The sequence below is a fragment of the Halichoeres trimaculatus genome, unplaced genomic scaffold, assembly GCF_033239565.1.
Source record: "Halichoeres trimaculatus isolate MK-OKI-2021-1 unplaced genomic scaffold, fHalTri1.1 fHalTri1_scaffold_4, whole genome shotgun sequence".
Lineage (NCBI taxonomy): Eukaryota > Metazoa > Chordata > Actinopteri > Labriformes > Labridae > Halichoeres > Halichoeres trimaculatus.
The window spans coordinates 12644569-12668574 of NW_027437182.1; the positions used below are offsets into that span (position 1 = coordinate 12644569).

The 24006-nt window shown below is 39.2% G+C and overlaps 1 protein-coding gene across 2 annotated transcripts in view; it reads left to right on the forward strand.

Moving 5' to 3' along the window:
• Positions 1-23683, forward strand: part of LOC141789143 (homer protein homolog 3-like) — a 53195-nt gene extending 29512 nt beyond the window's left edge. For both annotated transcript variants that reach the window (XM_074668461.1, XM_074668462.1), the window contains 5 exons: positions 815-951; positions 6242-6398; positions 14814-14924; positions 16291-16371; positions 19166-23683. In XM_074668461.1, the coding sequence (XP_074524562.1) occupies positions 815-951; positions 6242-6398; positions 14814-14924; positions 16291-16371; positions 19166-19351 (672 nt within the window). In that variant the 3' untranslated portion in view covers positions 19352-23683. The remainder of the gene's footprint in view (positions 1-814; positions 952-6241; positions 6399-14813; positions 14925-16290; positions 16372-19165) is intronic.
• The last annotated feature ends 323 nt before the right edge of the window (positions 23684-24006 follow it).

Sequence of the window (24006 nt, forward strand, 5' to 3'; positions counted from 1 at the left end):
TTGAGAAGTTGAAGCTAGAATTTGAACTTTGGGCGAGTCTCAGCCTCCTGGAACCTGCACTGCTGTTCCCATTGGCTGATAAACAGTGAACAGAGCATCTCCGTTGACACGTGTCACAACAGGTCATCACTTTATGCATATTTATTAATCATATAAACACCAGATGAACGGGTGGAATAAATACTTCATTTTGTCCTGTTAAATCAAAGCCTAATCAGATCTGCAAGGCAGCTGGGCCCCACGCACTCTCTACATGAAGTCTGTCTACAGGAGCCCAGATGGGACATATCAGACTCTGACAGGTTGAGCTCTGTCATGGCCTGCTGCTGTGTCTTGTCTTGTTTTTCCTCAGAGGAGGTCTGGATGTAGACACAGTAATGAATTTTATGCATTTTGCTCTGTCTTGTATCATCAGTGTAAACTCTGCTGTATTACTTATGCATTTGGAATCATTTCCTGAGTCAAATCATGCAGTGCAGAAAACTGTACAAGTGATACTGGGTGGACTGCTCCTCCTGTCTTCTAACTGGGCAGTTTTCTGTAAAAGGGCTTGTCTCCAAACAGAAAAACTGCCCTTTAGTTAATCCGGATTTCTTTAGTAATCCCAAACAATCCCAAAAAACACATTTTCTCTAGTTTTGAATACTTTTAAAACAAAAGGTTCTTGTTTTTAAACCTTTCCCCTCTCATTGGTTTCTTTTTCAATGGATAAGCGCAGCTACATAATCAAGCCAATGCCTTATTAGCAGAGCTGTGTCTGAGTGTATTTCAGTGCTCTAACTGAGCTTTGGTCCTGTTTGTGTTGTTGATTCAGGAGTTGTCGGAGGATCGCCAATCCCCGCCGCTGCTAACCGTCAACGGACCAGGAGAGGAGAAGCTGTTTCGCAGTAAGAGTGCTGAAGTGGAGCTGACAGTGGAGAAGGAGAGGGTCAAAAAGATGCTCTCTGAAGGGTAAATATCACTTTTCTTTATTTAAACAGATCAGGAGAACTTAAAAGCTTTAACCACTTGAGGAACACATAGTGTATTGGTTGTTATAAGTGGTTGGGTATTGAGATCTCTTAAATGGATATAGAGATCTATGACCCTGATGCAAATGCAGATAGCTAACAGCAATAGAAGTTCTTGCATCTGCTTGCACTTTGCAGTTTGTCTTTTCAGAACCTTAATCCTCTGCAGAGTAGGAGATACATCACATCAACTGAGCTACAATGAGACCACACACAGATTAGCTACAGGCTGCAAGAGAGTCAAAGGTCGAGGCACGATGTCATGATGAAGGAAGAAGTATGTCTATGTTGGATGCATACTGCATCCGGAGTTCACTTTTTGTAAGTGCAGTACTTCTTTCCATCCATCCATCGACCCAGTATTTATTTCACTTCTACTTTTCTATAAGGTTGCAGGGAGCTGCTTGTGCTTTTTCCTGCAGAGTTAGACCACTGAACAAGAATCTCACAATGATCGGACCAGTAATACCCGCCAGCTGCCCCTTGACAAATGATGCCGATTATTCAAATGTGCTGCTCCAGAAGATAAAAGAAAAGTGCCATCTTCATGAGTAGATCAAATTGAGTATAGAGAATTGTAAACTTAATATTCACAGTTACAAAGTTGTCTCGTCTAAATCTGTGGGTGAGCAGTCATTTTAACTCTCCACCTCCTCAGTGTCTAACAGTATTCTCATAATGATCCCCACTCCCTGAAGTCAAGCAGCAGACATTAAGTGAAAATGTGCAAATACTACTGGCCCATTTTGGGATGAATTAAATATGCAAAAGAAGTCTTGTGTGTCAGCGTTCATATCACGAGGCTTTTATCTGATGCTTGTGGAGCTGCTTTATAAAGAAATTTGGGGCACAAATTAAGAGAACACCCACTACTCCACAGCTTCTCGTATTTCACATGCAAAGGAGACACTCTATTATTTCAATGTGGTGCATTGTCAGTTAGTTTAGTTTTCACAAACACTCTGAGCCATTGTTTAATTTAGCATACATTATCTGACAGCAGAAAGCAGGAATAAAACAAGAGAACACAAAGAGATGGAGGGCTGGTAGTCCAGATTATCAGCTTTTTGGATGTGTTCAAACTAAAATTGAGCTTGCAGAGCATGAAAACTGACATAAATCTATGACAATCATGTAAAAAAGACACGGACAGTAACATCCAGAAACAGTGAGAGCAGCAGATGTGCATGTGTAGGAGTAGTGAGAAGAAATTTTATCTCTCTGAGAGTTGGGAAAGATTTTTTTCTGCAGAGGTTACACTCATGTCTCTAACCTCCAGCGTGGTTACATGAGCAGAGCACAGAATGCTTACAGCAGTTTGTAAAGCTGTTTACACTAAATGTAACCTACTCCAACCACCTAATACCACATATCTGTTAGAGGAGAAGAGGAAAATATAATTAGATTATACTTAACCTGCTATTTTGGTATGAGGGATATCTACTGAACCATTTTGTGCATCAGAATAACTCAAGGTCATGGGAAAAAATAGCAAAAAAAACTATCTGTACTGGGGTAGTAATCCATTAATTGGTGGGCCATATTGGGTCTTAGCTATGACACAGCCCCCCTGGTTCCTGGGCAGTGTCTCATTTTGTTGGCATATGCTATTATGCTTCACTACTCAGATGTAAATAAGCACTGTCAACAGAAGGCATCTTGTTGCATGGTGCAGCCAGGTAGTTAGTATTTTTTTAAGCATTTTGATCTTGAAAAGTTTGTTAGAGTTGTCTGTAGGCTGTGTCTAGCCAAACTGGCAGCCACTTAAAGTGTGACGTACAACCAGCACAGGTATGTAAACAATAAGCTGCAAGGAGGATTAAAAGCTGCTGGTGCTAGCTCTGCTAACGTTAGCCACACTTGGGAAACCAATTTGACCAGACTGTATTTAGGTATTCAATTAAAAAAAGTCTGCATCCCCAAGATAAACTTTTTACTCATGTTTCAGCCCATCACTCACCTTAACACTAAGATTATCTAAAAGCTGTTTACAGGCTTTTGAAAAACCCATCTGGCAAATACACCACATGACCTGCTTGGCACAGGGACCTGGTTTTAAAGTGGCAGCTTTCAGGATCAGCTCCGCAAACAATGCAAACTGTTCTCCATCCACAGAGCTGACACCGCTGAGGAGTTTCTTTCTGAAACAGGAAGGTTTTTTGATTAGCCACGATAGACTTTATAAAATATGGATGTAGTTTCTGCTTCATCACCCGTCTGTTCCTGATGCAGAATAATGATGCCCAATTGTTGGTGGGGGCCATATTGGATATGGCGCAACCTCAGAGCTTCCTTCCGTAGAGCTATAGGATACCTGCCAGTCACGTGAGCTGAGCTGCACCTCTGACTGGAAAAACTTATGACCCTAATAGCTTCTAAACCCCTAAGCTATAAAAAAAATCCAACCTATTTACAGTGTGACTCGATGGCAAAATTAGCCTTCCAGACCCAAACCGTTTTTTGAACCAGGCTGTCTGGGTTTTTTAAATGCCGTAAAAATATTTTTTTTTATTTGGCTTGGTTTAAATACTGTTTCCAGTCTTTGTGCAGCCACCCTCAAGCCGATTCTTGATGAACAGCAACTTTTAGCACTTTCCTAAAGGCATTATTTTTCTAAACCAGATGTTGCCCTTTGTTAGCTTCCAAATAACTGACAAAACCCCCCACAAAAGACTACAAATATGGAGTAATATCGCACCCTAAACCAAACTAGGACGAAATCATGGTGCCATCATGGTTGCTTTTCACATATTACTGATTGGTACTTAGTTGACAACAATGCGTGCATACATAACTTGCAGCAAGATACATTTGGTAAATGATCTACTGAATTAGCATCTTCATTTGTCTTAGGAGGAACTGTAAATAACAGCATGATGAAAAGCAAATAATAATTGAAAAATGCTTTCCGTACAGTATCTGTTTTTCTTTTACCAGTCGATACAACTAATTATCATGATGAACTTAATGGCCTCAGTGAACATATTTTAAGCATTTAAAGCGTAGCTATTTCTCACCTTGCAAAATGGTGCTTACATTTAACTATTGACCACTTCCTTTATAGTGGTTGGCAGGTGAAGCTACAGTTTTAAATTTAAATTATAATTAAAATTTGATAAACAATTATTGTGGGTTTTTTTGTTTAGAAAAGTTGCAGAACAATAAGTATTGTAGTTTTATTCAGTTTAACTACCTTAACACTACAACCAACACAGACCCAGATAAACAAGTATGCGAGTATTGGGGAGCAAACCTCAGATCGTATGCTTAGCAGATGGAGGGGACCAAAAACTAGTTTAAAAAGGATATTTGGATGTAAAACTTTTTAAATTGAATTAAAGTAAGAAATAAATGTCTTCCCCTGTTCTGGAGGAGCTTTACAAGAAGAATCAACCCTGCTTCAATCCCAAAAGTTCAGAGTAAAAAATTAGGGTATTGTCCCAGGATGAGGAGCAGGTAGCACTCACCAAAGGTTTTTGGATAGCCAGGAAATATCATTTTCAAAGCAGCTACTGGATTTTAACCTGCGTACTTGTCCTTTTCTCTATTGAGTCTAAATCTTGTCTTCCTGTGTTTTACAGCACAGGTGGACTGATTGGTTCTGTTGAGTTTGTTTGTGTAGGCAGGAGCTTGTAATTATTATTATTATGCTGCCTATGATTGATGACTCCATCCCTCCTTCTGAGGCCAAGAAGCATGTTAAACCCAAGCCCCTCTGCTCTTCAGCCTGTTATCCCAGTGGTGTTATTTTATGATTGTCATCAGACCATGAAGGCTTTTTGCTCTTGTTGCTATGGTGAGTAGCTTTATGGTTGCCAAGCTGTTAGGTTTGTCGTCATTGAGAAGACTGTGCTTCCTGTACTCCATGCTCACATGCAAGCTTTCTGCTTTATTAAATATCAGCACTGAAAACTGACCTTTCCCAGCTCACTGGACCCGATGCGTCTTTCACCGCGTGTTAAAGGAGATAAAACGTCCTCCTGTTGTTTCAGAAATTTTCCACTTTGTGAGATCTTTTTTTTCTGTTCTGACTCAGGTGAGAAGGTTAAAGGTTCATTAATGGATCATTCTAGAAAACGGGGCTGTAGAATAAAAACAAGTTGCTGTCTCTTTAAGACACAACCTCAACAGAAAACACAAACAAACTATTATTTATGAAGTACAGAGGAGGAATTTAGGAGCCCCACAGCCTGAGGAGAGAAGCTGCTCTGTAGTCTGCTTGTACAACCACGGATCAGTTACTTTATTTTTTTCCAAAAACACAGAGGGACTGTTCTCATTTCATTACCAAGCTGAAAATTCTCTGTCCTGGACACAAGCATCAAAGGCTTTATTGGACTTACAAGTTAACAACATTGTTTAGACATGAGAGCTGGCACTCGATGCCTTTAACCCTCTGCATGAATTAACCCTGAAACCTGTCCAGAGAAACAATACCTTCATTCAGGAGTTGTTGTTTTTTTACCCTAATTAAATAAAAAAAATTAAATGGGTTGCTTACAGCCAGTCACAGCAAGAGTTTTTGGATTAATTGTGCAGCATGAATTTGTTTAAAATCGCTCTATCCAAATTATCCTTTTGTATTTTGAGCAACCCAAGGTTCTCCTTCACATGACTGGCGCCACATGAAGTACACTGCTGGCATTGTTATCACTTTGAAGGTACTGGTAAATGGTGCTTTTTTTTTAAGACCTTGTACCAGCTATGAAGGGCTGAATTACAGGGCCCCTTTCTGAGATGTGCATGAAAAAAGAGAAATAAAGGAGGTATTAAATATTTAAATGATAAAAATAGAGAGGGAAAAAGAAATTGTCAAATTTGGGGGTAATTTGCACCTCATTGGCTTGATGAAAAGAAACACATTGGAAATTACACCAATTCATTTTGTTTTATGTCTTTGGAAACTTTAAAACACATGAATTCTTTGACACTTTAAATAAGATAAATTTCCATGAAATCCATTCAAACATCTGCTGCAGCATTATATAAAAGTTTCCCATCTTCATCTCCCCGTCTTATCTTTAAAGTTGCCTTCATCAAAAATAATTGGCATCTTTATTTTTAGCTCTTCAGAGTGCTTTTGTGTCTTTCAGCTCATTATTTTGGATCATTCTAATATTTTTTTGGTTGCAGCAAGCAGTGGAAAATATCCTGTTGAACCACGTCCTGCTCACTACTTCACAAAAGCAGAAACTACAGAGTTTTTGTTGATTTCTGTGACTCCCCCTCAGGTCCATGTGTGAGATCAACCTGGAGGCTGAGCTCTTCACCCTGCAGGACAGCAACGCCAAGCTGGTGGCAGCACTGCAGGAGGCCAACAGCAGCGTGGAGCAATGGAAGAAACAGCTGGCAGAGTACCAGGAGGAGACAGATCGCCTCAGAGACCAGGTAGGCGACACAAGGGCAGGTGAAGGACAGGATCTAACATAAAATCCCTGTTAATATTGTCAGTGTGTGGAAATTTGTAGAAGACTGAGACTGATGATGTGCAAATTTAGAAATCAGACAATGACAGACGGTGGTGTCTGGGCATGTTTGTTATTGAAATGGTTTGTCCCGCAGGACGTGATAAAAGTCTGCTATCTGACTAATGACTGTTCAGAACTGTGTTTAAACATTCAAGGTCTTATTTGTGGTTCAACTAGTACATCCAAACCATGTCAGGGCATGTTTTTCACCTTCAAACCTGCAGGTTCTCTGCAACTTGCAGTTTTTCTGACACTGACCCTTTTTGGCATTGTCAATATGGTACAATAATGATTTTTTATATCCTGATTTGTCCTGATAAACCGGGATAGACCTCCTGTTTTAATCCGCCATGCCGACATGAATGTTTTCATGCAATGTTTCGCTTCTTGTCAGTTACTCAACTCCCAAAGGAGAAAATTTGTCCTCTGGCAAATCTCTACAAAATAAGTCACACTCTAAACTATTTTGTCACATCCCTGTCTTTAAATTAGGGCACCTCAACTGGCTCTGAAGAAGTTATTTTCTGTAAACTTTCAAAAGTATGAAACAGAGTTGCCTGTCAATTCTCATCCAGGCTCACCTTAGATTGTAATTGATTCACTTTAACTCACAAAATCAGTTTTGATACATGCTTCAGGTTGGAAATGAGGCCACATCTTTGAATAACGTTGTGCTCAGGATTGCATAGAATCAAGAACCCAAGCAGAAGCACAGTGTATGATTTTATTCCATGAAACATTTTCAGGTCACTCTCCCACTCTGTTACCAACAATATATCATGCTGCTGTCTTCATATTTTCTCACATGTAAAACTATCACACTGAAATCCCCACATGTACTTGGTTTCTTCCAAACTAGGGATGCATTTTTCACCCTCGGGATATTTCTGTTGACAGGGTCCCGTGATAATCGCAGGGCCAAAACACAGACATTTCATCTTTAATTCACAGAGAGAAAATTCTGCCCTTGGTCAAGCTTAACAAGGCTTCTTCAGTGCGACAGAATTAAGTGCTGCCGCAACCGGCCTGCAATGGAGCTATTACCACCAGTGACAGCAGACTGGCCCTTTATTTTTAGCCCACGTTAGGGTTTCATCTATCTCTACCGGTCCAGGTGAAGGTTACACACACATACACACACATGCGTACACACTACAGCAAAGTCAACCAGGTGGCTTTAAGTGGAGCAGGCCTCCAGGGTCTGGTAACAGGGTGTTGAGGGGGGTTGGGATTTTTATTTTTTAATTTTTTGGGACAGGACACCCTAACTGCCCCCACCCCCCTCTGCCCCAGTTACAGGAGGAAGATAAATCATCATAGGAGCAGAAAGAGAGGGGTTGGCTGGTTTTTCCTCCCTCGTCACACTCTCTGCTTCAGCCATATTTGCGTTCCTGTACAGCAGAACGGCTCCGGGTTCATTTTCTGGGTTTCTGGGTTGGCTCTGACCACTTGCTTGGTTTTTACAAGAATAAAGCTGCCATCAGATGATAAGAAATTTATGCCTAACTTACCGAGAAGTAAGAAGAAGGGCAAAGAGGTACTTGCAGAGTCAAACACATCGTATATTCAGTAAATCAGAAGCCATTTTGTGTCAAAGGGCAACTTTGCTTGTTGTTGCAGACCCAGTTGAACTGAAAAATTGGGACCTTAAGTCTTTTTTGTCCTACTGAGATAGTTGTATGTGTTAACCTTTGCTTTTCAGGGGTTCAGAAGTACAAACCCTTTTGCTTTTTTTAAGGCAAAAAAAAGAAAAGCAAGAAAAGGTGGAGGGAATGTGTGTAACACTTTTCAAATTGAAATTCTCCTTTAAATATAATCCAAAATACAATAACAAAAATCTGAATAATAAAGGAAAATTTTGTGCAGCAGCCTAACAACAAGCTTCCCTGAACACCTACCCACTGCCTGAGCATAATGAATCAGTCGCAGTCACACAGCACACTCAAACATACTGAGAATACTCCCTCAAACACTGAGGATGTTTGATTTAAATCCAGAGCCATCATTTTATTTTGACTTTGTTTTTTTTTTGTTTGTGTTTCTGAGTTTTCAGGATTTTCGTGTCAGCTGTGATATTTGGACGCAAACCAAATTTCCAGACGCTGAACAAAGTTAATCCCGTAGATAAACATTGTGTAGACTTTGCAGCTCTCCGTCACGTGCTGGCTGAAGATAGTGAGCTGAGAGCAGCTGCACCTCCATCAAGGCAGCACTATTATAGAGCTACTGGATAGCTCTGTTAAAACACAATGCCACCAAATAAAATTAATTTAAGATGCCATTTACCCTTAATAGATTTCTAAAACATGATATCACACACACATTTTGTCTATTCTTTGTCTAATCAAACATTTTAGACTGTGCATACACACAGTCCTTCTCATGGATGTGGACAGCCTGCAGTTACAGACAGATAGATTGAAAGCAGACTTTGGTTGCCCTGGGAAATAGTATTAATTGGATTGGCAGATGGGAGTCAGGGCAGAAAATCAACCAATCAAAAAGAAAACTTGAAAAAGAATATTAAGATACTTCTGCCTGGTGAAAATATTGCTGTCTTCTTTCAGTCCTCTTCTTTTGATGAATAGTCATGTCTTGACCAAAGGAATTTTTGTCATCACATGATTTTGATTCAACAGAACCCCAAACAGCAGTGATTAATTCATGCCAGGGATAGTCTGACCACATTCATCTTATCAAATAAACCTGTGGAAATCTGTCGGACTCATCTGCCGGTTGACTCTGTGGCAAATCCTTTTGTTTCCATTAGTTTTGAACAGTTACACCCACACCCACCACAAAGGAGCATGTTTGCAGCCGGACCCCAGTGTTGAGACCCCTCTTAATGCCGCGGCCACACCGGACGAATTCGCAAATTTAAACGCGTGTCATACCTGTAACGCGCTGCGTGAATACCGGAGTCTGGACACTGGACTATTGATTATTTACTGACAAGCTGAGGGGCTGACGCGTGTCACTGTGCATGCGGAGTAGAGAGCCCGCTCATTTAAAGACGGAAAGCCCAAAAGAGCATCTGAAAAACAATGAGCTACGGTTTTAAAAGCACAACAGGAGAGTGTGCAAAAGCCTTGGAGATCACAATCGAGGCCTGCTGCCTCTCCCTGGTAATCCACCTCCACTGGCCCTGCCGGGCTGTTCCCTGCGATCTCATCCTCGACCCCCCGACCCATGTTCCCGGAGGTCTCCCTGGCGATAATGAAGGGGTCAAGGAAAGAGAGGACCGCAGAGAACTTCCATCTTTTCCCTGGCTCTGCCCCTGCCCCGCTCCTCCCTCTTCTCTGTCTCTTTCATCTTTTACGACAAAACTCCACTGAGGAAAACATAGCCCGACTCAGTGATGACCCGTGCAGGCAAATCCAGATGGAAACGAATATTTACAGAACTTACCTTCAAAACCTGTCTCCTCAGCAACTTTCACTCAAGCCTGCTCCATTTTTTCTGGTCTCTGTAGAGTACACACGTCGTATCCTATAACTCTGGATAATGACACACCGCACAGATTATTTTCTCCTCCATCTTCCAGCGGGGTTGGAGTCTGAGTAGGTGGCGGTTCCCCCCCCAACGTCATGAAATCAATGACTTTGTGGGGGGATGTCATTGCTGATTGGCTGCCACGGCACAGCCTCACTTAAATATTTTTAACTCCAGCGTAAAGGCGTCAATGCTCCAAACGCGCCAATGCCTCAAATGCGTCCAACACGCTGTCCGGGGCAAATCAACATCCAAACGTGTCTTTGCATTGAGTTTGTATGTAATCTCAACACAAATAAGGTTCCGGTGTGGCCGTACCATAACAGTTAAACAACAGCTTAGAAAAACAGTCCCCTATGCGTTCTCAAACTCTCATTTTGTTACCCTATTAAAATAATGGCCTAAGTCATTTTTTGATAAAAATGAGTTTTTGGCTTAAATCCTCTCTTGATAATGCTGGCCATCTCTGGTAAAATCGCTAAAATCTTTAGCTAAAAGGATCGTGCCCCTTATGCCCTATAGGACAATGACCTATGTAAAGAGGGTGACTTCGGGCAAAATTTTGGACTATTGAGGGCAAAATGCGTGACTTGGGCAATTTAACACCTTTCATGATGATGGCTGCTTCAAGAAAAAATGAAATATTTAGTGCAGAAGAATCTGTAAACATGATACTTGAATCACTTTTAACTGGTGAGTGAATAGGCTCACTATCATAAAGGCTAGGGTATAATGTTGTGTGGGAATTTACTCTAAATTTCACAAGTTATAGTTTAACTACAAATTTAGCTACTTCTAGCTAGCTACCTATTCCTGGCTATCCTACTTATTTCTGTAACCAAACATAAATTTGCACAAGGCAAAAAAACCCTCAGAGTTTTAAAATTAAAGAAATGTTTTTGCTTTTTAGTTGGAGATATACGAGTATGCCAACTCAGCGTATTATTGATGTTTGTTCAATTCAGGTTGGATTTAGGTTAGAGTTATTACATCTTGAGTTTGCTTTATGGAATTAAAGGAAAGTTAATGGTCAGGTTTCACAAAGTTGTCAAAACTGGATGTTGGAAATGGGTTAAGTTCAATAAAAAACCCAAAAATGAAGAGGAGGAAAGGGACTGCCTCCTGACCAATTTTATTTACCTGACATTTGTTCAGTTTAACTCAGGGTGGTTTCAGTTTTGAGTTTGCACTATGGAATGAAAGGGAAGTTTAAGCCAGGTTTAACGTTGCCTAAGTCACACTAAAATGTTAGAAAATTCACTTTATTTTTTAATGTTACATGATTGACCCACAATGTTCTATGCATGTCAACAGTCATCTACTGAGAAGGCCATTTGATTGAAATGATTAATAAATATCATATTATTATTTTTACTAGGGTGATGATTAGAGATGTGTACAGAGTTTGAACTGGTGGGGAAGAAGATGTTTTTATTGCTAGGAGCACTCAGCATTATGAACAAAACATTTACTGTATCTACACTGCTCCTATGGAATCATATTGATGTATATTTTAAAATCACCATTGTGCCTGTCAGTCCAAGAAGATCAAACATTCATGTGAACATTTATTTAAAAGGCATCAGAGGTTTACAGCCCTATCTTTTCATATGTGTCTGAAGCTCAGAAACAGGGAAGCAAAGCCTCTGGGGACAGAAGCTGTCACATATAGACAGGAAACGAAAGGGTTGAGTCCTCTCGGATCACGTGGACCCCCCCCTTCAACCTGAAGCCTTTTTTCCCCCTCATGCTTGGTTTGGATGTAGCTTGGTGTGTGAAATAAAAAGAGCCACTCTGAAAGTGGCGGAGGAGACGGTAAAAGGAGGTGGAGGGGAAATGGTTTCTCTTCTCCCCCACACACATTTACATTAGAAACACTGATGTCTTCCATGGAGTGAAATTTAAGCAGCACAAAGCTGACTCCTGCATCCTCATCTTTAACATATTTAAAGCTGAGGGGCAAACGGTTGAAATGCTTTTAGCTGAATTCTCTTCTGTTCCTGGAAAAGTGAACTTTTCTTCAACTCACTCACCCAACTCTGACTCAATACAAGAACAAAAATATAATTAATTCAACATTAAATTGTTATTAGGAAAAAGGTTTTTGAGAAGTTTGTCAAATTTTTTTAGAAACAAATTAACTTCTTGATTTTTTGTTGATGTCGGCAGATCCCAAAAAACATGAATACTTAACACTGGCACTGATGCACATTTAGATAATTATCTTAATTCAATATACAACTTGTACACAAAGCAAAATTAAAACAAAGTTTTTCTTTTGCTGCAAATAAAGTCTATAGAGGAAATTAAACTTCTAACATGGGGGTGTTGGTGCGTTGCTCTGGCTGCAGAGAGCTTCAAAGCCCTGAAGGATAACTGAGCAGATACTCAGCGAAGCACAAACTGAAATCACAGCGTGGTCAAACTTCAAAGGCTGAACAGTTTGCCCTTTCTTACTTAAACTGTCACTCAACGTCTTTCCTTGGCCTTTCCGTTAATGGAATGGGTCAGATTGGGAAAATGTTTTTCATGTTCTTTTTAAAAAGTCACATGCCTCTAGCATTTGGAAGAAAAAAAGGATCCCAAGGCGAAAGGGAGAAATATGTTAGGGTTTTTTTCTCACAGAATACATCTCAGTTAAATGTGTGTGTGTGTTGGGGGGGTGCATTCAGTTCAATGAATATGAGGTTGCAGAGAACAAACAAGAAAAATGTCCTTGGTTCATTTGTCTCATTTAAAACAGCGTGCTCCACAATTAAAGCGTTAGAATACACTTCCATCAGCTCTGAGTATCACTCTGTGTTGTGTGTGTGAGCAATGAGTGGGCAATAACCCTTCTGCTAGCTTTTCTCATGCCCATCAGCAGGAATCATTCAATGCGAGTGTGTTTCTGTGCTCCTCTGTGTGAGTGAACTGTGTTACTCTATCAGTGCGCTGCTGCCCTCATCCTTTAATGCTACTTCAGCTGATTTCTAAAATTACAGAGGAGGTGAGGGGTCACATGTTCTCTAATTGTTCAAATCCACATCAGGTTTATGAAACATTTTCAAAGCACAGCAACAAATAACTTTAATTACAGATGAAATGATCTCTGAAATTAATCAATCCCGTCATGAAAATTAACTCACCTTCTCTTTCTTTCTTTTCCCTCTTTTTTCTTTTGGTTTTCTATCTTTCTTTTTATCTTATTTTTTTTTTATCTTCCTCATTCTTTTTTCTCTTTTTTCCTTTTTTAATTTTCCCATCTTTTTGTCAGAGCTCTGGATCCTGTGATTGCTCCCCCTTCCTTTTGTCTGGAACTTTTCAGTTTTCTACTTCTAATGTCCATTTTGTTTATCCTCGTTTTCTTCTTGTTTCTGTTTTCTGTTATTTTCCTAGCATTTTTTCTTCTTCTTTTCTACTTTCATTCATTTAGTTCTTCCCTTTATTATTCTGTCTCTGTAGAATACTTTCTCATCTCTGTTTTTTTTGTACTTCCCACATTTTGTCTTTTTTTGTTTTATTATCTTCTGTAAGTTTCTTTCTTTCTTTCTTTCTTTCTTTCTTTCTTTCTTTCTTTCTTTCTTTCTTTCTTTCTTTCTGTTCCTCCAGTTTATCAATGTAGATGTGATAAACTTTAAAATGCAGCATATTCCCATGAAACCTGGCCTAATCAGGTTTAGAGAGAAGGCTAAATGGATTACATTAGACAAGAAAACCAAATCAGGCTTTGTAAACTCCTTAGAGGCTTTTTCTGGGCCAAACATTAACTTTAAATTCAAGTTAGAAGACTTCTCTGTTGAGCTTTATGTTTTTTTTTGCACATCTGCTCTATTTCAGTGTGTATTATGCTTCAATAAAGAAGCATGCTTCAGGTCATACTCAGTGTAAATTATGGTTGTACCTGTTTTGTCATGTGTGATATGATTGGTGTACTCTCCTGTCTGCTTGTTGATGCTCACAGTCAAACTGTGAAAAATATCAACCTCCCCCTCAGCCCTGAGGTCCGTGATAGGTTGCCATCCTTGCTGTTCCTCAGGTCCACTGATGCTAAAGATGCTTTCACAGAGGCGACCTGCTCTTAAGCCACATAACAGAGCCAACACTTTCAAAAGTTTAAAGGATCTTAAAATAAAAAAGTGCCCTGTTTAACCCCACTCAGTGAAAGTTAATAAACGACTATGTAAAAAGCTGCTATAGTAATTGAATAAATATCTTATCTGGTAATGAGCTTTTTAACCAAAGCAACAATGGCATTTCAATGATGTATTGCTGCTAGAGCTGCAAAGGAGTGGAAAATTTCCAGTAAATTTAAGTAAAGTTTTCAAAAACTTCCACAGGAGTTTAAGCTCAGAAATATTGGAACATTTCAGGATTTTGTTGCTGTTAGTTTAAATGATTCTTTTCACCTAGAAAATTTTGTCTCTGAAAATTTTCTCTCTTTTTTTCTTGTTATCAACTTGATTTAAAAAATTGCATTAGACATGTATGCATGCATGTCTGCTTATAAAAAAAACAAAATGTTTCTAAATGTATATGACCAGGTAAATGCAATTAACAAATTCCTGACAGTTCCTGTTAAATCCTGTTTATTTCCGAGAATTGCCATGGAAAGTTTCACTATTTAAAAATTCCTGGGATTTTGCAACCCTAATTGGTAACAAGTCTCAGTGCACTGTTCTTTAGTTAGATGGTAAAACTATGTTACATAATTCATGCTCTTTATAAGCATTTTCATTGTCATGTTCAATTATGTAAACATCTTAGTGCACAGCTGTTAAGTCAGACTTTCAGTACAACACGCCATGTTAATAATTTGTATTATTAAGAGTGTATTGATTGCCCACCTGTGTGTGTGTTTCAGGTGGCAGAGCTGGAGGCCCAGCTGGGGCGTCCAACTGCTGTTCAGAGCGGCAAAGAGGAGCTGAGTCGCTCTTTGGAGGAGCTGGAAGCTCTGCTGAGCGCCAAAGACCAGGCAAGACACCGGCTCCCTGCATGCTGCACTGCACACTGTCCAAACCCATTAACCGTCCTACAGGGAACCTGCCACTGAGAGCAAGCCAGGGATACAGCCGCACTTTTGATACTATACCTTTAGTAAACAACTGGTGTGTAGCTCCATCCTGTGCTCATGTGGTGTCAGAATTATCAAAAAATGTGAAAATTTACAGTAAGAGAATGTCAGGCTTGAAATGCAAATCAGAAAGTTGTAAAAACTCTTCAGGATTTTTTTTTGGTCGTATGAAGCGTGATCCAGCACAAAGTTTACATAAAATGTTTACTTGCTGAGCTCTGAGCAGGAACACAGGATGGCGTTCTTGTGCTAAACGTTTTGTTTTTAACAGTGTGACTTAAAAATTAAGAGCACATCAGAGTCATAAAATATATTTTCCAGCTGAGAGGCATGAGAGCAACATGCAACTGTGGTGGTATCTTATCTCAAATTTTGATTACAAGAAGGGAAAAAAATCCTTTTTCACAAGAATTAATATTTTTGTGAATCAAGCATAAGTGTGAAAAGTGTCAGTCTGAGTAGTTTCCCCTGAACCGTTTATAAGCTTTAAATCACTCCCAATGCTTCATTGAGCTTGTTATTGTCTTAAAAAATAACATTCTTACCCAACATACTTTCCATAAAATCAAACAATTCAAGAATGAAGAATTATGAATTTTATATGCAGCTTGGTTCCTCTGTCCACAGAGACCTTAAATTAACTTTGAAGCACGGCAATATTTCCTGTCAAATCATCGGTTACTTTAGACGTAGAGGCCTTTGATAAAATGTCACAGTCTGAAACACACACATGAAAATGAATCCTGCAGACGTCCAGAGCTGCCGCCTACGCTTTGAATGAAACCAGTGTTTTCTGACTCACCTTCATTACCGTTTCCTTCCTGCTTTAGAAAGATTTTTTATGACGCAAAACCATCACCTTGTGAATAATTTCTGCCTACATAAGCCAACTTGCTGTCCATCAAATGCAGTCCTGGCCAACAATATGGAGATTAACGTTAAATATTCCTTGAAAGCCGCTTTCTGCTGTGTTTCATTTACATAACTGTGTCACTTCCGTCATCTGGACAAGTTCCACTCATGACAGCAGAATTTGTCACTGTGTTATGTTTCCCCTCAGGGGGGGCTGAATCCCCCGTCTTCCCTTGAAACATCAAGGTGTCCCAAATCTTATCAGCAGCCTACTTTATGCTTAATGACTCAGCTTTTTTCAAGCCTAAACAAAACACTTTGCAAATGAAGATAGATGCTTCTTGAGCTAATAAACAAGGTAGATGGACACGAAGGAAGACGGTGTTCTGACAGTCGGATGTGTGTGTGTTTTCAGGAAATCCACAATCTGCAGAGCAAGAAAACAGATGTGAGTGAGCTGGAGAAGGAGAGAGAGGAAGCCATGCAGAGACTTCAGGTAAGCTGATGACAGGCTGAGGATGTTTGTTTCTCTCTGTAGTATAAACTGAAGCACAACAGCAGAATAACTTTCTTTGCTTAACAAGTATACGTGTGCTCCAGGGAAACGGCCCTAACCTCATTCGGCTTTAATGGGTAAATAATGTATTAAAGGCCCAGAAATGAACCCTGGGAGCACATTCTGTATTCTGTATATCACACTGATTAAAAGTTTCTTTGCTAGATTTTGCATTGACCAAGTAAAGCAAGCATGAGACACTTACACACCGATAAACAAGGAATAATAATGTGGGCTGCAGCCACATATTGCAGCAAAATATGTCCTCTCTTTAGCTTAAAATGTTGAGGTTTGGTGCCAAGCAGGCTTTAAATTTAACATTTCTTCTGTGAGACAGCTCAAGAGCAAAGTGATTCAGGTGATGGGTTTGGGGGGAAGGCATGCCCCAAATCATGTCCAGACCTGGGTCTGTGTAAGGAGGACAACAGCGTTCATGCATGTGGAGCCTGCTCCACTAAGCTAAGCTAGCACCCCATATCATCCTCCTCGAGGGGAAAAACTCTTAAACTGTCTTGTTCCACAATTTAGACTATTTCAGAGCTTAATACCTGAAGCAACCCTGAGCAGTGCAAAGAGATAAAGGAATTTTATTTTTCTTTCTAAATGCATTTGCAATGCACACAATTTTTCCATTACAATGATATTTTTATTGCAGCTTTTAGAGAAGGAGAAACATAACTTCAGTGAGATGGGGGTAGAAAATAGCTTTTTATCTTCAGTGTGTAGAGTAATCTTTTTTTGCCATTTGTGCGTCTAATTTAGCATCTAAGAGCTCCCCACTACACTCCCACTCTCCTAACACAAAAGCATGCTGTTTTTCTTTGTACATATTAACTATAGAAATGTTAATGCTGTGTTCTGTTGATACTGCTGTTTTCTTTGCTGTGTATTTTCGGATTTATTTCAAGAGCCACTTCATATTTGGAGGCAGAAATATTCAGTTTTTCAGTGTGCTTCTCAATACACCTGTCACAAACAAAGCAAAACAGTCAACTATTAGAAAACCAAAGCACTCATATTGTACGTGCAGAAGTCCCAGCACAGTGCAGCCTGTACAGGTGAACCAAAGACTTCAGGGAGAACAGCAAATTGTGCTGATTTCTCAATGTTAATGCTGGAGGTTACACCTGATGCATATTGCATCCCCTTTATGAGGTCTTTTATCATTTTTAGCGGGCCTGTCAGTTGTGAATGATGTAAATTAATACGTGACCTCCCCTGTCCTTGTGATCACTCCAAAATCTATTCATTGGTGTATTTTCCGAGCTTTATAAACTATGCACATTTAAATTTGCAGCATAAACAATTTAAAGCAGCTAACCTCAATCAGGTGTTCTGTAGGCCAGATCTAGGCCACTAGATTCAGTTTTCTGTCCCACACTGACCTCTGTCACCACATGTAAAAATGTGTGAAATAAAGTAAACAACATAATTTATCATGATCACACTCACACACACACACACACGCAAATATTTGACTGCTGTCTCTGACATCTGATAACGCACAGTTAACACTCTGGATGGGGGTGTGCAGTCCCAGACAATAGAGCTAATAATGTGATGGCTGAGATAATGTAAGTCACCGCAGATCAATAGTTGCCCAAAGCCAAAACAGCATGGCAGCACTCAAAAACACAGAGTCATTCTGGAAAAGTGGCAGCTCGTTTCTGATTAGACTAATCAGTTTTGGTTCATTTACCAGGAACATTCAAATGTTAACATTTTCTTCTGAGAACCATGCAATAGAACCAGTCGCTCAAGAGAATAAGACTTTAAAAAGCAATAGGATTACATCATACATGCACTCAGTTTCTGCTACATTTCACTAGAGCTGAAATGATTCCTCGAATGATTCGAGGTACTCGATTACAAAAATTACTCGAGTAATTTTCTCCGCCTTCTCCTTAATTTTTAAAAAGATCAAAGAGTGGTATTTCAAATAGAGCTGAGGCCATATTAAGAGCGTTTTCAGACCCCTCAAGCTACCTCTTATACAAAATAGCAACTAGCAACAAATCTAGCTTCTTTTCTGGAGTTTGGAGACTAATGGGTCATTCTACGAAACGGGTGCCATTTGGGTCTGCAACATTTGATGAGATGTACAAGGCACAAAAAATGTGTCAAAATGTGTTTACAAATTTTGGAGCTACCAAAGCAAGTGCTCTTATTGACATGCTGTATCAGAAAATTCTATTTCTTAAAGAGAAAAATTTTCATTTGAAAAATAACTGCTCTTTAACTTAACAAAAATGTATTTTATCCGATTACTCGATTAATCGATGGGATTTTCAGTAGAATACTCGAATACTAAAATATTCAATAGCTGCAGCCCTACATTTCACTCAACAGCTGCATTGCTGCTGGTGTTCATGAAAAGCTTACAACATGAAACAACTTTTACTAGTACAGGTGGAAAACGACCACATTTTTCCCATGGATTGGTGTTTTGACCCCCCAGTCAAATAAATTTAAGAACTCTGGCTCAAAGCAAACAAGCCTGATAGGATTAATCTTTAATTCTATCGATGTCAGAGCAACACAAGGAATTCAGCATTTTTTTACACCAAAGGCTTTTTTTTTTTTGCTTCTTAAGAACTATGCGTCTCCAAACAAAATAACTTTCTTGCACTGTTTTCTCAAACTGTATTTGCGTCAGTTTAGAAAAACAAATAAATGCTGCAAGTATTCTGAACTACATAAAGATGAAAAATTTGTATTTTCCATGTTACTGCAGGATCTGGAGAGAAGAAACAGTGAGTTGGAGGACAGGGTACAGAGTGCCGAAAAGACACTCGCCTCAAGCCGTGAGGAGCGCAACCAGGCAGAAGGAGAGGTCAAACAAATCATCGAGGTTCTTGACGTCAAAATCTGCGACTTGAGAGACCTGAAACAGAGCCTGGCAAAACTCATCGACAAGTAGCTGCAGCAGCAGCAGCATTTGGGCTGCATCTCCACAGTCAGCACTGTTTGCACTCCTGTTGTGTTGTCCTGTTGTTTGAGCAGATCAGAAATCAAAGCAATACTGAGGTGAAGGTACTGGAGTTCACCGCCACAGATCTCTGTTTTTTAGACCAGTGCTGGTAAACAACACGTATCAGAAGCTCCTCAAAGGTGTCTGCAGAATAAATCACTATTACTTCAAAACTGCAACCTTGGTATGATTGTCTCAAACAGTGCACAGGATGGTTTATTCACCCACTGCTCTTAGTTTTTCTATAACATAGTTTCCAGCAGCTGCATGCCCTTTAGCTCTTCGACTGATGACAAAAAAAGGTTTTTGTATCAAGTTTTGTCTTATTTTACCTGCTGTCAATGAAATCTCTGAAAGCAGGAGAATAATTTGCTCTGGAACAACAGCGCCCTCCTCCTCTTTTCAGTGCCATAGCAGTCCTGTGTGTTCTGTCTACATCTAACCTCATTGTTAAAAAAATAAAATAAATTAAGAGAAGCGGCTGCTAAAGGCAAACAGGCTTCTCAGAGATGGTCCGAAATGTTTGTTTTTTTTCAAGTGATGTCTCAGATCTGAGGTCATGATTTACTTGCTGGAAATAATAGACCTATTGAAGATTTCTAACATATAGAAAGCTTGTTATTCTGCAGAAGTAGTAGATGTTCTGCAGGTAACTTAAGATACTTTTTAATGTTTTTCCTTTCCTTGAAATCCACTCTTGTAACTAAATGCTCATATTGAATTGAGGAGGGAATGGCTGCAGTAAAACTTTGTACGCACACAAGAATTTACCTTAACAGTGTTCAGTAAAAGGCTGTGGTGCTCTGCTCCTCTGTAGAGCTGAAAGTCTCAACTGCTTAACTGTGTCTGGACTCAGATGATTGAGCCTGTAGTCCTGTAACAGCAGGAGGTAAATAATGAAGATTTAGAGGCAAATAACACTCAAAAAAGCTGTTTCACTTGATTTTTTATCACATTTTATAGCACTTCCCTGTTAAGACAGAAAAGTATCTGTCCGGTTTTAACAAATAACACTTCTGGCCTGGGGCCATCACATTTCAACACCAATCAATAAGAGTCAGTACACTGTGTTAAAATGTTGATACAAACATAATTTGATGGTTTGCAAATCACTGAAAGCCTAAATTTAATTAAAAAATCAAATACAATTTATCAAATATCTTAACTGAAATGACAGGAGCATTTATATATGAAACTAAACGCTTCATTAAAGCTTTAAAAAAAAACAAAAAAAACCGTAATGTAATACAATGATTCATAGGTCCTGATTCCACCTTCATGGAACAGGTCACTGGCATCAAATCCAAAATGAGCAATGTTTCTCAACATTTGGCATATTCTCCTTGCTCTATTTTCAGTTAAATATAAGGTCATGATTTTTGTAAAGCATCAAATTCTGCTTTCACCGACATGTCACACAACAACTCTTGCTGAATTTAGTTTTTATAATATTCCTGAAAAAATAAGGCTTTTATTGTTATTTCCCCAACAAGTAGTGAAGAAGTCTTTTTTTTGTCTGCAACAACTTTAAAAAGTTCCAGATGTGATATTTAAGTGAATAATTTGCTTTTAAACTATAACAACCTCATGTTTATGTTGCTGTTATCCTATATTTAACACTGTGGAGATGCACCCAGAAGGAGTTTTGTCACATGGACTTTAAGACCCTTAATGAAATTCAGCTCCTTTTCACCATCAGCAGCCTGGACCGGCCTCACAGCAGCCAGAACACCAACACACTCAGAGATGTAACAACCCGCTCACATTTTGTCCTCTGGGGATTGCCGGTGTACAAACCTTTTTGTTTTTCTTTAATGAAGACCACTCTTTCTTACCACTTATTCTATTATTCATGTCCATCAATGGGTTTCACTCACAGTCAGGGTGGGAAATCAACAATGGCTAAATGCCACATTGACAGCAAGATCAGCGTGTGAAGGATGGATCTGGGTGTCGTTTTCTGTGGCTTGTGGACAAAGAGGGTGCTTTCCTATCCTGATGCTGTTGAGTTAAACTTAAAATTGCACTTAATGATGTTTGTGCCAAGTTTATTTTTATCTTCTTACATTTGTCAGTGTCCACAAAATGATGCAGTCTCACTTTCTGTACCTTTTCTCCGCATTTGGAACACTATGATTTTACCATAATAGTAATAATAACCCTACAGAGAGGCTCAGAGAAGCTGCAGATCATAGATCACAATGAGAGCACTGCATGAGCTCTGCAGAAGCCCTGAACCTGCCAAGAAATGTGAAGCTGTGTGTGTGTGCGCATATGCAAGTGTGTGTGAGACCTAAGACTGCTTGAGTCAAAAAGCACAACTGCAGTAGTTTCAGTGCTAAATCGTCGGTACTAAATTGACTTGTCTGTCAGCATTGTATTTGAGCCTCTGATGCACAATAACTATTGATCTCTACTTTTCACCCGGTGATGAGTTATTGATTTCTTCTTATGACAGGTCTTTAGGAACAAATAAGGTGCTTTTTTGCAGCTGATGATGCTGTGCCTGCTTGGATCATAACATGTCAAAACACAATTCAAACAAATAATGAAATCTGTTAATAAAGAAAAATCTTCACTATATTCTGCTTGCAGCACTTAACATAAGCAGTTAGTATTTCCTTTAAGAGGCTGAACCTTTTCCAACTAATGGTGTGTTTAGTACCCCAACTTCTTGAAAGCCTAAGTTGGATTTTCATGCCAAAATAGCATCACTTCCGTAGTTCAACAAGATTAGAACAGTAGTAATAGTTATGTTGCTGTTTCATGTTTCTAATAAGATGATTATTGTTGAGATTTAATCATTTTAGAGGTAACTTTACCATTTGGGAGTCCTGACATCAGCTCCTATACGCAACCACCAACAGAATTAGCAATAAAAAACTAGCATAGATGCCTGTTTATATTTAATAAAAGTAAATTGTAGGTTATGTGAGATCTGTAAAGCCTGCTCTTATTTAAAGACAGTTTTTTATTTTATTTTAATGGATTCACCAGATTATGAAAGACTGCTGCCAGCTTTTCTGTTAAGCATAAAAGTAATGCAGAGGCCATTTGCACCTGGAGACACTTTGCATCACAGCAGCCTTATTCCAGTATCATGAATACAACACAATCCTGAGCAAATCCTTCATAGTTTTCCTAGGCATAGAAATGTGGGCAGACATGAAGTTCTTTAAAGTGAGCCCCAAATTTTTTCCTTTAAGGATTAGTTATGCATGGATTATTATACTAAAGCATAGTAAAGGTTCACAGTTTCATCGGTTGTGCTTGACTTTAGAACCAAGATCAGCCATAACATCATGATCATTTTGCTAATATTGTGAAGACTTCTTATCAAGTTTGGGAAAAGTCATCCCTGACATAAAGGCCTACTTATCTTGTTTCATCTCTCCTTAGACCACATTCTTTCATTGCTTTGTGGTCTTGTTGTCAAAGTCACTCACATCCTTACACTTCTCTGTTTGATCTGCTTTATACACTTTAACTTTGAGGAAAAACTGGTCACTTTCTGCCTAACATATCCCATCTATTGACAGGTACCATGATAATGAAATAATAACATACACTCACGCACATGTCAGTGGTCATAGTGTTATGGCTGATCAGTGTAGAGCTTCAGTATCATTTGGAGTCAATAAAAGAAATCAACCACACATTTACTGGACTTTTAGACCTCCCAGGGGGGTGAAAATGATCACTTTGTCATGTTTTTGGTGCGTTAATATGAATCTTATTCTCATTATTATTTGTGTTTGAATAGACATTGGGAAGGTATTAATAACAATTTGGGAAATGTAGGTAAAAAACTATGAAACTTTTACATCTCAAAGAATAAAATAACAGCAGCAACTGAGGTTTGAACATCTGAGGATGGATTTCTCCCCTTGTATACTGGAATAAGGCCTTCTTTTAAACATCTGGCTTGATCTTTAAAAGAATGCAGAACCAAAGAAACTTAACAGTAAACTGGAATTAATACCATTTCTGTTCAATTAAGTTCATCTCCATTAGATTATTTGATTTATCTTGTGTTCGACTGCTCTTTGCTCAGTGTGGAAAATGTTTTACCACACAGTGAGTCTCAAAATACCTCAGAATATTTCACTAGGTTTGGGTTAGTTCCATTGAAGTGCTCATCTGTGTCTGTGAGCTTAGAGCCCAGGTTTCTTTTGTTTCAGAAAAAACACTGAATTTAAGAGCAGGTGTCTGCGTGGGACATGATAATGTGGGATAAAGTCCTTATATTTGTACAGACCTGTTTAACATTAAAAAAGTGGTCAAGCAAAGGTCTTACTGTGTTTTTTCTGTAAGTAACTCAGAAATAGGCACCTTGACTTCTGATTATTTTCCTCTTTATTTAAAAGATATATGGAGCTTATATAAAGGAGTGTTGAAGGGCATACTGTTTTTGTTTCTGTGTTTGCAGAAGAAGCACTAATGCCTTTTGCATTTAGCACCAAGCACCAGCAGCCATGTCAAATGTGTCTTTGTGTGTATCACTAATCATGCGCACAAGACCTGTTTGTTTCTGCTGTACAGTCCTGTGAACTCAGGCCGACACTGTCTCGTGTGCCCAATTCAGCTTGGCCAACCAGCACAAA